This window comes from Phyllosticta citriasiana (genome assembly GCF_038021145.1).
Source record: "Phyllosticta citriasiana strain CBS 120426 chromosome Unknown IWZ02scaffold_6, whole genome shotgun sequence".
NCBI lineage: Eukaryota > Fungi > Ascomycota > Dothideomycetes > Botryosphaeriales > Phyllostictaceae > Phyllosticta > Phyllosticta citriasiana.
This window is the reverse complement of record NW_027117283.1, coordinates 232522-244542: the sequence shown is the minus strand read 5'-3', so window position 1 is coordinate 244542 and position 12021 is coordinate 232522. Positions and strand designations below refer to the sequence as shown.

Here is a 12021-nt window from a genome sequence, read left to right as displayed (position 1 = left end):
ATTGAGATATGCCCGCCGCCGGCGGCGGCGGCAGCGTGTGGGGTGTGGAGAGGAGAGGAGAGACGACGAGAGGAGAGACGACGAGAGACGACGAGAGACGACGAGAGAAGAAGAGAGAAGCTAGGTGGCTGGCTGGCTGGCTGGCTAAGCAGATGGGTATAGAGATAGACAGATGCATGGGTGGATAGACAGGTAGAGAGAAGAAAAGAAAGTAGGTGGAATGGAATGTGAGAAGAAGAAAGGGGGGGGGGGGGGGGGGGGGGGGGGGGGGGAAGAAGAGGAAAAAAAAAAAAAAAGGAGAGATAGGTGCGGTGGTGGCGAAGGCGCTCTGCTCTACTTTTTCATTGCTTGTTTGTCTGTCTGCCTATCTGTCTGGCTGCCTGACGTGGTGGAGATGGAAATGATGGAGTGGAATTGGAGGTGGATGGTGGAGGGTGGAAGGTTATGAAGGGTATGAAGGGCACAAAGGGTATGAAGGATGGAAAGGAAAGGAAAGGAAAGACAAGGAAGCAGAAAATGCAGTCAAATCCTTACAGAGAAGAAAGCACAAGGCGTAGTCAAGTCTTCCATGGAAGATGGATGAAAGTGAGTAGATTCAGATGTAGAGGAAGAGAGTATGTGCCTACAGAGAAGTCAAGGAGCAAAGGAAAGACAAGCAAACCAGAGAGGAGTAATAAATACATCAACCCACCCATCACTCACCTCTCCCATCTTCTCTTCTCTTCTCTTGCAATGTCGCAGAAAAGCGAACGAAGAAGAGGAGTAGAAGAAGAAGAAACGAGCAATTTCAAGGGAAGGATTGGGGATAAGAAGTCAGTGCACGTCACGGTAGACGCATACTAGCAATCGGTTTTCCACCTGATCGATTTTCCTTCATTGTGTTGTCCGACATAGCTACATACGCATCTGCTCTTCCTTCCAACCGACTAACTCATCTCGTCTCAACTTGTCTGCTCCGCTCAGCCGTTCCTCATCTCACATCGTCATCATTATCTTGTCGCAAGTCAACCAAATCAAGTCACGCCGAGCCATCCATCCGACTCATCCGCCTGCCTGCCCAAAAAAACGACGACTACATGCGCTATGTATGCAAACCCACTCGCCGCAACGATTGCTCGCCCGTCCGCCAGTGGCGTCTGCTCGTCAAGGAAGACAAAAGACTCGCAAGACTTTTTTCAAATCCCGGACCGACCAGCGCCATGCAGACAGACGATATGACGAGACGAGAGAGCAGGCGAGGAGAAAGAATGGAATGAGATGAGATGAGACGACAGGTTGACGGAAGCGAAGCGACAACTGACTGTTCACAAACTTCAGTCGCGCGCTTTTCGACCAAAACCATGACTGCAACGACAGACAGCACGCTTGCTCGCTTGTTTGCTCGCTCGCTCGCTAGCTGACCAAATCGTTCGTGTCATCAACGACAACCGTTTTCTCTTCGACGCATTCAAAAGCCGTGAGGGAAAAAGGAACAGAATCCACCAAACAACAACGAAAAACGCGCCAGGCGCCCAAACAAGAGTTCCTCCCTTCAGTGACAAACAGAAAAGAATCGTAAAGATCAACGTCGAAGAAGCAGAGAAGAAGAGCAAAAGACGGCGGCTAGAAAGCAGCGAAGCGAAGCAAAATGACGCAACATTCGTCATCAGCCATCAGCCGTGAAGAAAAACTAATCAGAAGCGGACAACTAGCCAACTCAGACGGCTGGTCGACCAGCCGTCTCAAGGTTTTGTTTCCACTTGGAAAAAAAAAAAAAGACGAAATGAGGTGAGATGACCAAGCCAACAACGAAAACGAAGATACAGAGACGTGGAGATGGGGAAAAAGGGGGCGCGTTTGCTGCGCACAAGAGGCAGACAAAGGTACGCATTCCCCAAGGTGCTGCTGTGTTGAAAAAATAATATCGAGCACCTTTGTGTAGACGGAGCAAGAAAGACAGAAAGGCAAATGTGACATGTAAGCGTGGTCGAGGTAAAATAATGAGATGCGACCAACCGCTGCAACTTCAACAACCAACGCCAATTGAGGACAACATCATATCCACGCAAACGCCAGACGGGAGAGGGCACGATACGCCAAACAGAGGAAGGGGCGAAAAAAGTACGAGCGTGGTACGTCGACCGGTTTGGATACGGCCGGAGGCAACCCCGATCGCCAAAGATCAGATCAAAAAGGGAAGGGGGCGGTGTGCAAGGCGAAGGGGGGGGAAAGGGGAGAAAAAGAAAAAGAAGAGGACGAAAAAAGGAGAATGGTAGCACGACAGAAGCAAAGTGCCACCACGGCTCGAGCGGAGTGCGTGCGTGCAGCAGATTGGCAGGCAGGAAGGTGGTGCCCGCGGCGCAGCGCAGCGCAGCAGAGCACAACAGCACCAGCAGCACCAGCAGCAGCGAAAGTAATCAGCCAACACCTCACCACCGTGGCACAAGATCGACGCGAGGGAGGCACATCAAGGGCGGAGCAACATCCGGCGGCACACACGGCGCGCGCACAACGATCGGTGGAGCTGAGTGGTGGACAGGGCCGGCCGTGGCCCCACGAACCGGCGAACCGACAACGCCCTTGGTCCCAACATCAATCATCCGTAGCAATCGCCGCCCCATCTCGGTGCGTGCGCTCTGCCGACCGACCGACCCAAGAATTGCGAGCCAATAGGTAAGCCAGAGGCGAGAGAAGAAGGCCAGAGTCGCGGGAAGAAGCAAGTCGAAAGGCGCCCCTCTTGATTCCCGCAGACGACGTGGCCCGCAGCATATAAAACCCGTCGCGCTAATTTGCGTCTCTGCGGCGGCTGCGCGCGCAAGCCACGTGCAGATGAGACGACGCATCGGTTGGATCAAGGCTGTGACGACGAGAGCTCCTCAAACATGGTGCCGTCGATAAACTTTGCCCATTCGTTGCCCGGCGTCAGCAGGCCCGAGTTGCTTCCTTGCTGGCTGTCGTCCCGCGCCATGCCGTAGCCCAGGCCAGAGTTCATCGCATCGAAGCCGTACAACGAGCTCGTCGAGTACGCGCCCGGAGCCATTGCGTCTGCGCCCGTCGTGCCGAAACTCAGGTTCTCCGGGTTGATGCCCATCTCGGGTGCCGAGCTCGGCGCTAGCGTTTGATTCATGCCCTGCGTCGCAGGATTCATGCGTGCCTTGAGATTGTTGAAGTTGGGGTTGTACGTGTACTGCGAAAACTGCGGCACCATCTCGCTGTTGGCCATGAATAGGGCCGTGTGCGGGTCGTTGGGGTCGAGCGTGGGACCTAGCATTTGCTGCGTCTCGGTAGGAAGCGCCATGCTGAATGGACTCGTCGACGGCAGGTGCGGCATCGAGGTCGGCTCCATGCTAAAGGGCATGCTCGTGCTGGAGAAGAGCGGCTGCTGCGGCGTTGCCGGTGTCGAGCTTCCAGCCGACGAGTACTCGGCGTCGTTGAATGGCATGGACTGCGCTTGGTCCTTGGAAGTTTCGGGCGACGATGTCGGCGGTCGCGACGTGTTAGCCTGCGTGTGAGCCGCGTTGGAAGGCATTGACGGCGAGCGGATGGGCTGTGCTGGCATCGACATGCGGCGCTGCTGCTCGTCGTGGTCTTGGACGGAGTCACTTCTACCGTGCGGCGGGCCCGTCGTCTGCTGGTGGCTGGCATCCTGGGGCGTGGCAATCGAGGCTGATCGTTGCTGGGGCTTCTGAGCAGTCTGCGGCGAGGGGTACGGGGCCTGGCGGAACGACTGAGGTGACCGGTGAATCATCTGAGGCGGAAGCATCTGGTACGGTTGGTGCATGAAGAACTGAGGAGCAAAGTGAGGAGCATTGGGGTAGGGCTGGCCGAAAGCGCCCATCATCGAAGGATCCATCAAGGCCTGGCGTCCAGCCTGGTGCGTGGCGAGGTAGGCCTGCAGCTTGCGATTAAAGTCGACCGAGTTGGTCTGCAGGTGAGCCGTCAAGCGGCGGTACTGGGCGGGTAGGTCGTCGTCTTCTTCCTCGTACATTTCCTCATTGACAACATCTTGCTCGGTGACGCGCAGGGCGCGACCGGTGCGCTTCTTGTGAATCTCTGAGGCTCGTCGGGCAGACTCGATTCTGGCCTCGAGACTACGGTCGCTTCTTCGCGAGGCGGCAATGTAGGCTCTGATTGGGGGGGTCAGCGGGAGAGCAGAGCAGAGCAAGCGACGTCAGGCGGCAACAGACCTCTCTTGGTTCTCCTCGTGGGTGCGCTCGGTCTTGACGGGCTTGGCCGTGGCCAAAGTTCGAACTGGCGGCATGATGTACTTTCGAGATCGAGTACTGGAGGTGATGGGTTGCTGAGCGTCGAGGAACGACTGATATCGAACCCGAGAGCTCCCAGGGTAAGGATGACGGGTGGCGAAGCTTTTGGAAGCGGGGGCGCGGGTCACTTAATGGCGGAAGAGTAGAATTTTGAGTTGGCGGTAGACCAACCAAATTAAACGAGCCAAAAAGCAAAAAGCGGAGTTGGGTGGAAGAAAGAAGGAAGAATTCCAAAAAGTCGACGGGGGCGATGGGGAGGCAGAGGCGGCGACGGGGGATCGAGAAATGGTCGCTGGAGCGGGCGACGGGCGACGGGCGAGGGCTCTGGCGCTGGATCGGGCGGAGTTAAAGGGCGTGGCGTAGTCCGACGCCCGGCCGTGCGGTTTGGGCGATGCGGGGAGTAGACAGCAGAACGCAGCAGGGGGGGGGGGGGGGGGGGGGGGGATGGCGACAAGGAGGGCGAGATGGCTGTAGCAAGTAATTTGACTGGACAACGTGGTGGTGGCCGTGGTGCAGATGTGGATGCTGAGGGAGAGGGGGAATGTTGCTGTTGCTGATGTTAATGATGATGATGATGGTGATGTTGTTGTGGTCGACGACGGGCGGCGCAGGTCAGCGGCCCAGAGGGCGGGCGATACAGGTAAATGTTGTACTGTACTACTGTACCTCAGGGTCGCAGCAACAAGCCTCAGACGCAGCGCAGCCACTACAGCCACTCACCCCAGAACAAGTCACTCACTCATCTACATGTAAGCAAGTCACAGTGTTGGATAGATTGCCGAGCCCTCGATGCCGATCGCCTTTTGGCCGCCAGATTAGCGAGCAGAGGCTATCTATGTGCATCTAGATTCAACCTCTTCACGCGTTTTACTGTCCCGCAAAAGCCTCCCCGGTCACCAGCCTTGGTCGCCGTCAGCCCTATTCTCAACTGGTACACCTTTTCTATTCTTCCACCATTGTGGCGATTCCCATTTTCAATTCCATAATTTCATCTGGGCCCCTTCGACGTCACTCTTGCATTCTGATCCTCTGACGTACGTGGTGGCCGTACCGCTGCGCTGTGCTGCTGGCCCGGCGCCCTGCATCTATCCAACGCCAACGCCAACCACAACTACCTTTTGACAGAGGCTCGATTCCAGATCGGATCATCTTTTACCACAGCAATCCCCGATGCCAACAAACCACAAGCTACCACGCCCCGCCAAAATAGCTCCAAACACAACAACAACCACAACCATCATAACAACACTTTCGCTGGCTCTGCCATGTGCTCTAACTACGACCATGGATGATGATGCCTCGTCCGCCAAAGACGACGACGACGACGACGACGACGCGCCTGCTACTTACCGAATAGTCAGTCAGTCAGCATCGACTAAGCCATCCAGCCGATTCCCCTCACGCCCAGCATCAGGCCTGAGTCCGACGCACCCGGGACGAACCGCTCGCTCGCTCGCTCGCCCAGACACTGCCGCCGCCACAGACGCTGCATCCATCCATCCATCCATCATCCTTCCGTCCCTCTGCAGCCGCTTATCCCATTTCGCTCTCAGCATGTGATAGAGCACCTCAAGCTGCATTGAAGCCTTGTCCGTGAAAAATATACACACACGAAGATGAGCTTGATCGTGAAGGAGAGGAGTGCTAATCGCAATGATATGCGTGCTGTACACGCCGTCCATCCGTCCGTCCTCGAACGCGCAGCGTCACGTCCCAGCTCAACGGCGTTTCGGCCAAGGACAGGACAGGACAGGACAGGACAGCACGACATTCGTTGGTGCCAGCGAAGACACCCACCACCTGTATCTGAACAGCAGCAGCAGTAGCAGCGCGCGAATTACAGTAGTACCCGTCTACCCACCTACCTACCTGCGCACTTACCAGCCAATCCACCCTCTCCCCTCCCTTCAGCCTCTGACCTACCTATACAACCCCCTACCTACCTACCTACCTACCTACATGATACCCACCCGTCTCACAAAATCCACTCTACGTACTTCCTCCCATTCACCTCCCCACCCCCCCACCATCAACATCGTCACACTACCACATCAATACTCCAAACCGGCCCAGCCGAAATCCCAAGCCTCCACGCGCTCTAGCTCCGCACCACGCACGCAATCTGCTACCTGCTTTACCCACCTTAGCTGGCGGCCGCACCGTTAGCAAACGCATCGCTCGCCTCCCCTCCCCTGCTCTTTTCCTTTCCTCTCCTTTCCTCTCCTTTCCATGCCTTTTCATGCCTTTCTTTTCTTTTCCTTTTTTCCTTTTTTTTTTTTTTTTTTTTTCTTTGTCCCGCCGTCCAATCAAGCGAGCGAGCGAACAGACAAGCTTTGGTTCTTTTTCTCTCTTTTTTTCGGCAGCTTAGTGCTGGCGGCGTGTGATTGGAGGGAAAAGGGCGGGGGGAGGGGGTGGAGGGAAAAGAAAAGAAAAAAGTAACCCGGCTGGGTGGCGAAACAGCATCTTTTCGGGGGAAGAAGGGAAAGGGGAGCGGGATGTTGCCTGTATTAATTAATTACATTACCGACATATCTGTCCGCCTCTCTTTTGTTTGCTTGTGTGTTGGTGCTGGTGTGGCGTACTTGCTTTCTCACAGAAGCCTTGTCAGTGAGCTGTAATACAACACACACACACACACACACACACACACACACACGCACACGCACGCTAGCATTTCACAGCAAAGTCAACCACGATACAGTTAGTTCCCCATGTCTCAATTTTTCTAAATCTTTAATTTTTGGGTGCCATCACGTTCCCACCATCCCATCTTTTAACAATCCAACACCACCAAAGCCTCCCCCAACAACGGGAACACACAAAAATAACTTCACCCAGAGAAACCCAGCCCATCCAGCTCCTTGCGGATGCTCTCCTCTGTCTGAATCTTCTTGACCTGCGTGTCCTCGAGCTTCTCGCCGCCCGCCTGCCGCATCTTGAGGTCGTCAATGGCCCGCAGCTTCTTGAGCAGGCTGCGCACCTTCTTGTCCTGGTTGCTATTGCTGCCGGCGCCGCCAGGGCTCGTCACCGTCACGTCGGGCGTCTCCATGGGTGCTGCGGGTGCTGCGGGTGCTGCCGCCGCGGGTCCACGGTTCGGCGTCAGGATCTGCATCGGCGCTTGCTTGTGGCCGTTGGCGTGTTGTCCTCCGCCGCCGCCGCTCGAATTCTTGTGGTGATGGTTGCCGCCGCGGGGATGGTGATTGTCGCCGCGAGGGTGGTCGCGAGGGTGGCGGTGGTGAGAGTGCGAGCGGCCGTCGGGCGAATTGCGTGAGCGCGTGCGCGAGTGGCTGCGGCCGCCGCGGTCAGGGCTGCGGCTGGGGTTTTTGTGGCCGTGGCCGTGGCCGTGGCCGTAACCGTGGCCGCCTCCCTGGGCCTGCAGACCGCTGGCCTTTTCGGCCGCTTCCCTGGCTTTCTTGGCCTCGCGCTTCTTCTTGTTCTTAAGTGCCGCCTTGGACAGGTCGCTGTCGGCGCCTTCGCCCGTGCCGGCCAGGCTCACGCCGCCGCCGGGAGCTGCTCCGGGCGGAACGTGCTCCTCGGCGCCGGGGACTTGACGGCGAGCCCTGCCAAAGCCGCCTCCATTCATGTTACCACTAGTAGAGGAGATGCCGGAGTTGACAAACGCCGCGCCGCCTTCATCCTCACGCTTGAAGTGGAGGGGAGTGCTGGTACCACGAGCACCCGGAGGTCTGTAGGCACCAGCAGGCTTGGTCGAAGCCTTGACAGTGCTGAGGTACTTGACGGCCGATTCGTGCGGAGACGGGACCGCGGACAAGGCGTTCTCAATTGGGTGTGCCGAGATTGGCTGAGGCCGCCAGCAGATGTGGTACAGCTCCGTCATCTCTTCAAAGTACATCAGAGGACCGCTTACGTGCCACATCTTGATGCCATTGTCGACGCGAAGGCGAGGGCTCGTCGTGGCCGTGAGAATGTGCTTGCCGTCGGGGCTCCACTCGCAAATCGAAGAGTTGCTAGCCTGGATTGTGCAAACCTTGGCGTAGTCCTTTTCCAGGTCGTAAATGTCCATCTGACCAGCCAAGTTTCCAAAGCCGGCCACGAGGACAAAACGACCATGAGGAGAAAAGAGGATCGTGTTGCGAGGGCCCAGGCTGAAGTTGTGAGTGGCAACGGCGCGCTGATTGAAAATGGTCGTCTTGGCTGGCATGTAACCGTATACGACACCGAATTCCTTGGAGTTGGGAGACCAGGCCACGTCGTGTATAGGACCCTCCTTGTCTGGTCCGAGTCAGTAGTTGAGCCTACAAAATTTCAAAGAATCTTACCAAGTGAGATTCTGGCATCAAAGCCTCCGCTTGCGCTCAGAATGTACATGTTGGTCTCTCCATAGTACGACTTGTTGGACTTGTCAACGTCGGTTTGGGCGAGGACAATGACGCTGGTGCCGAGGTTGTTCCACTTGAACTGAACCTTGTCTCCCTTGAAAAAAGTCTTCTGCGACATGGGAGCGTTGAACTGGGGAACGAGGAACACCTTGACGGAAGCGGGTTGACCCTACATAATGTCAGCCAGGACTCTGCAATTGCTGAATGGTTCTCACCTTGCGCTCCGGCACAAAAACTGCAACTGAATGGCTTTTGCCGGGGGAAATGGCAAAATCCGAGACGCCTTCAACCCTGAGGTTGTTCCAGACGGTGCTCAAGTCGTCGCTCTTGTAGAACTGGATCACATTGGTCACGCAGCGGGCACAGAACTGCTCGTCGGCAGTGTACTGCAAGTTCCAGCCAGTCTGGTTCTTTTGCACAAACTGGCCCACAACGCTCCTCTCGGCGCTGTCATCAATCGTCCTCCAGACTTTCAAGTTCTTGGTGGCATTTCCAGTCTCGTCCTTGGACGGACGCTGCCAGGTAATAATGTACGTGCCCAGCGGGGAGAAGCCCAGTTCGAAAACATTCTCGGCGGGGAGCGTGGTAACGACGGCTCCGGTCGACGCGTCAATGACGGAGACCCTGCGAAATCACGCGTCAGCAGCGTGTTGAGAAAACGCGGGGTACGCGACATACTTTTCGGGCGATGCCCATGCGAAGTACTTGCCCTCGGGGGAGTAGCAGCAGCAGCGAAGGTTGCCTTCGGGCCTGTCGGCAACGGTCAGCGCATTTTGAGGGCAGGCTGGGTTTGGAACACGTCACTTTTCAAATCCAGGCAGCTCCTCGTAGACGGGAGCGGCGTTGAGGACGCCAATGCCCTTCAAAGTGCGGTCTGGCAAAACGCGTCAGTAGGGGTCCTCGACGCAGGCTCAAGGGACTGACAAGCCAACTGCGTCGGTTCAGCCATGACTAGCAAAAGCCACAGGCAGCGAGGCAAATGAGGTCGCGAGGAGTTGTCGGAGCAGCGCTAGTGAGCGGTGGTTGTGGAAGAGAGCGTGCAGTGATTCCTTTGTTCTGGAACCAAAGTGCCTTTGCGCGTCACGCAGGGCTGAGCGGGAGGGCCTGCAGGGGTTGATGAGGTGCGCGTGGCAGTCTCGGTGGCTGCGCGAGATAGTCAAATCCGCGCAAGCACTGCTCGATTGGCTGGAGGGCGAGACGTCGAGGTGACGGGGGACACGGAGTGAAGTTAACGTGGGTAAGAGAGACGACGAGGATGGAGGCGAAACGGATGAGGCTCGCTTGAGCCTCTTCTTAGCTGGACTTGGCAAAGCTTCTCGGCGGGAAGGGAACAACCCAACTACCACGACATCACCACACATGCATCATTGACAAGAGCAGCTTGTCCAAATCTGAGTGTGATGGCGCTTGCTCTGGCTCAATGCACAAGCTCTGCCAACCTACAGTCCTTCCAGTCTCGGATTTTGAACGACCTCATTTCGCCTTCCTTGACGTCAAGTCATCGGCATCGACAGTTCAAACGTCTGAAATCCTCAAGAATGGCCCATCTTGCTAAGAAACATCCGGAGTACTGGACATGACGGTAATGCTACCGAGTCAGCTTATCTGAACATGTGACTGCCCACTCGAACAATCACTGAAAAATGCTTAGAACTCTCGAATTTCGTCCGCACAAGTCCGAGTCTCGTTGTCTGAAAAGTCGATCTTAAACCGCCGATGGCTTGGAACACCGAGGCAGCAGCTCATCACTATCTCACGAGGCATGAAACCAAAGGGTTTTGAGCTGCGATTGATATTTGCTCCTATTGACATGCCCAGACATTCCAAACAAGATGATTTCACAAGAATGCCACAAGACGCCGACAAGATGATTCTCAATGGCCACCAAGGGAAGAGTGCAGCAACCCTTGACGTGTCGCTTGGGGGTATTTAAGCGCAGTAGAGGTCCGAGGTCGACGAGTCGAACGTGCACTTGCTGGTGTCGTAGTGGGTGGCAAGCTATCGACATTGTTAGCTGTTGCTCCACCAGCAGCAGCAGCAGCAATAAAAAACTCACGTTGATGTAGCCACCGTCACCCTGAGAGTTGAAGTGGTTGTCCGGGCCGGAGATGAAGAAGCAGTCGTAGCTGTTTTCAGTGGTCAGTCATCTGTCCCATACTCGTTGGGAATAGTCAACTTACTCGGTGTGCAGGAGGTCCTGCTTCAGCTGGACGCTGGTCTTCTCGTACATCTGGGCGGTGTTGCTGACCTCGTAGCCCATGTTGTAGCAGATGGCAGCGTCGTAGTTGCCGGACTTGGAGGCCCACATGGCCTCGACGGTCTTCTGGGTGAAAGCCTCACGAGCCTCGTCCCACGAGCCAAGGTTGGCAATGGTGGGAACGACCGAATTGATGGCAGCAGTCATCACGGCCGTGGCGGCGCTGGTGAGGATGGTGACGGCGACGGCGGAGGCCATTGTGTCTCGTGGGTTGTTGATTGGAGTGGGAAGAGGTGTTTGGAATGAATTGACTGTGCTGTGGAGCTGATGATTTCCTTTCCCTCGACGACGGGGAGGCTCTTTATATGGCACTTTCGAAGTCTTTGAGCGGCATCGCCAAAGATTCAGTACCTTGGTGAGTCTCACCGCGACGGGATCATGACCTTCCCGATACCGAGTGTCGCCCTACTCGACGACCCGCCAAACCACCATCGCTTCTACAGAGTCGAGGTCCCTCATCTGGCCTCGTGGTCTGTGTATACGAGGCACTGCGGAGGCACAGTGTCCCTTGATACCTACCAGACCTCCAAAGTACTCCCGTCTCGCAAAGAGACCTGCCAATCACTGCCCGCCCAGCGAGCTTGGCGCTCTGGGGACGTGTATTCAGCGAGCGTGCGCACTATCCCCTACAATGAGGCTGAAGGACAGGCGCGAGTCAGCCTGCTCGCTCGGTCGTTCGGAGAGGGGCCGAAAAGGCGGCCGGGTGTCTCCGAAGCACCGTTTGGTTACCTGATGCGGCTAGGAGACGAGGATTTGTAGCGAAAGCGGACACTGCCCTGACTCGGTCCTGCAGCAGACTCCTCTGTACCTGCATAAGCACCTCTACCAAGCGAGCGGTCGTTTCTCGCTGAAACAGAGGAATAATGATAGGGGCGGAGACCACGTTGGCTGACAGAAAGACAGCTTCGGGCTATTGCTTCCAATGTCACCGAACGTCGAATCCTTGGCGCCCGTCACGCCCGGCGAGATATCTCGAGCGACTCGAGTCCCGTCATATGTCACCATGTTGGGCGTGCCAACCGTCGCTGCACGCCTGTTGGGTCGACTGTAGTGTGACCTCTTGATGGCCTAAGAGCGGGTTCCCTTCTACACTTGGCGCGGTGGTGGGCTGTTCTGGATCCTAATTTCCCAAATCCCACCACCAAGGAACGCCCAAGAAACAGGAACGAGTTTTCGCCGC

The 12021-nt window shown here is 56.2% G+C and overlaps 3 protein-coding genes across 3 annotated transcripts; all 3 read right to left on the bottom strand.

The window, feature by feature from the left end:
• Positions 1-2743: 2743 nt before the first annotated feature.
• Positions 2744-4329, bottom strand: IWZ02DRAFT_248420 (uncharacterized protein). Its single transcript, XM_066763147.1, has 2 exons — positions 4167-4329; positions 2744-4106 (listed from the first exon to the last, which is right to left on the bottom strand). The coding sequence occupies exons 1-2, from the start codon at positions 4238-4240 to the stop codon at positions 2831-2833; spliced, it is 1350 nt and encodes a 449-aa protein (XP_066622824.1). The 5' UTR covers positions 4241-4329; the 3' UTR covers positions 2744-2830.
• A 2538-nt stretch (positions 4330-6867) lies between these two features.
• IWZ02DRAFT_450002 (eukaryotic translation initiation factor-like protein subunit eIF2A) lies at positions 6868-9828 on the bottom strand. Its single transcript, XM_066767437.1, has 6 exons — positions 9509-9828; positions 9389-9458; positions 9263-9334; positions 8800-9208; positions 8525-8753; positions 6868-8477 (listed from the first exon to the last, which is right to left on the bottom strand). Exons 1-6 carry the CDS (start codon positions 9531-9533, stop codon positions 7075-7077), a joined length of 2208 nt encoding a protein of 735 aa, XP_066622823.1. The 5' UTR covers positions 9534-9828; the 3' UTR covers positions 6868-7074.
• Positions 9829-10338: 510 nt separating this feature from the next.
• Positions 10339-11129, bottom strand: IWZ02DRAFT_248235 (uncharacterized protein). Its single transcript, XM_066763144.1, has 3 exons — positions 10765-11129; positions 10641-10710; positions 10339-10582 (listed from the first exon to the last, which is right to left on the bottom strand). Exons 1-3 carry the CDS (start codon positions 11037-11039, stop codon positions 10514-10516), a joined length of 414 nt encoding a protein of 137 aa, XP_066622822.1. The 5' UTR covers positions 11040-11129; the 3' UTR covers positions 10339-10513.
• Between the last annotated feature and the right edge of the window lie 892 nt (positions 11130-12021).

Bases quoted from the DNA above. Each gene is read 5' to 3' on its own strand.
- IWZ02DRAFT_248420 (XM_066763147.1), bottom strand. From the start codon at position 4,240: ATGCCGCCAGTTCGAACTTTGGCCACGGCCAAGCCCGTCAAGACCGAG. The intron at 4,107-4,166 runs GTCTGTTGCCGC...CCCCCCAATCAG, and splicing joins CACGAGGAGAACCAAGAGAG to AGCCTACATTGCCGCCTCGC.
- IWZ02DRAFT_248235 (XM_066763144.1), bottom strand. From the start codon at position 11,039: ATGGCCTCCGCCGTCGCCGTCACCATCCTCACCAGCGCCGCCACGGCC. The intron at 10,711-10,764 runs GTAAGTTGACTA...CACTGAAAACAG, and splicing joins CAGGACCTCCTGCACACCGA to CTACGACTGCTTCTTCATCT. The intron at 10,583-10,640 runs GTGAGTTTTTTA...CAATGTCGATAG, and splicing joins GTGACGGTGGCTACATCAAC to CTTGCCACCCACTACGACAC.
- IWZ02DRAFT_450002 (XM_066767437.1), bottom strand. From the start codon at position 9,533: ATGGCTGAACCGACGCAGTTGGCTT. The intron at 9,209-9,262 runs GTATGTCGCGTA...GTGATTTCGCAG, and splicing joins GCATGGGCATCGCCCGAAAA to GGTCTCCGTCATTGACGCGT. The intron at 8,478-8,524 runs GTAAGATTCTTT...GACTCGGACCAG, and splicing joins TGATGCCAGAATCTCACTTG to ACAAGGAGGGTCCTATACAC.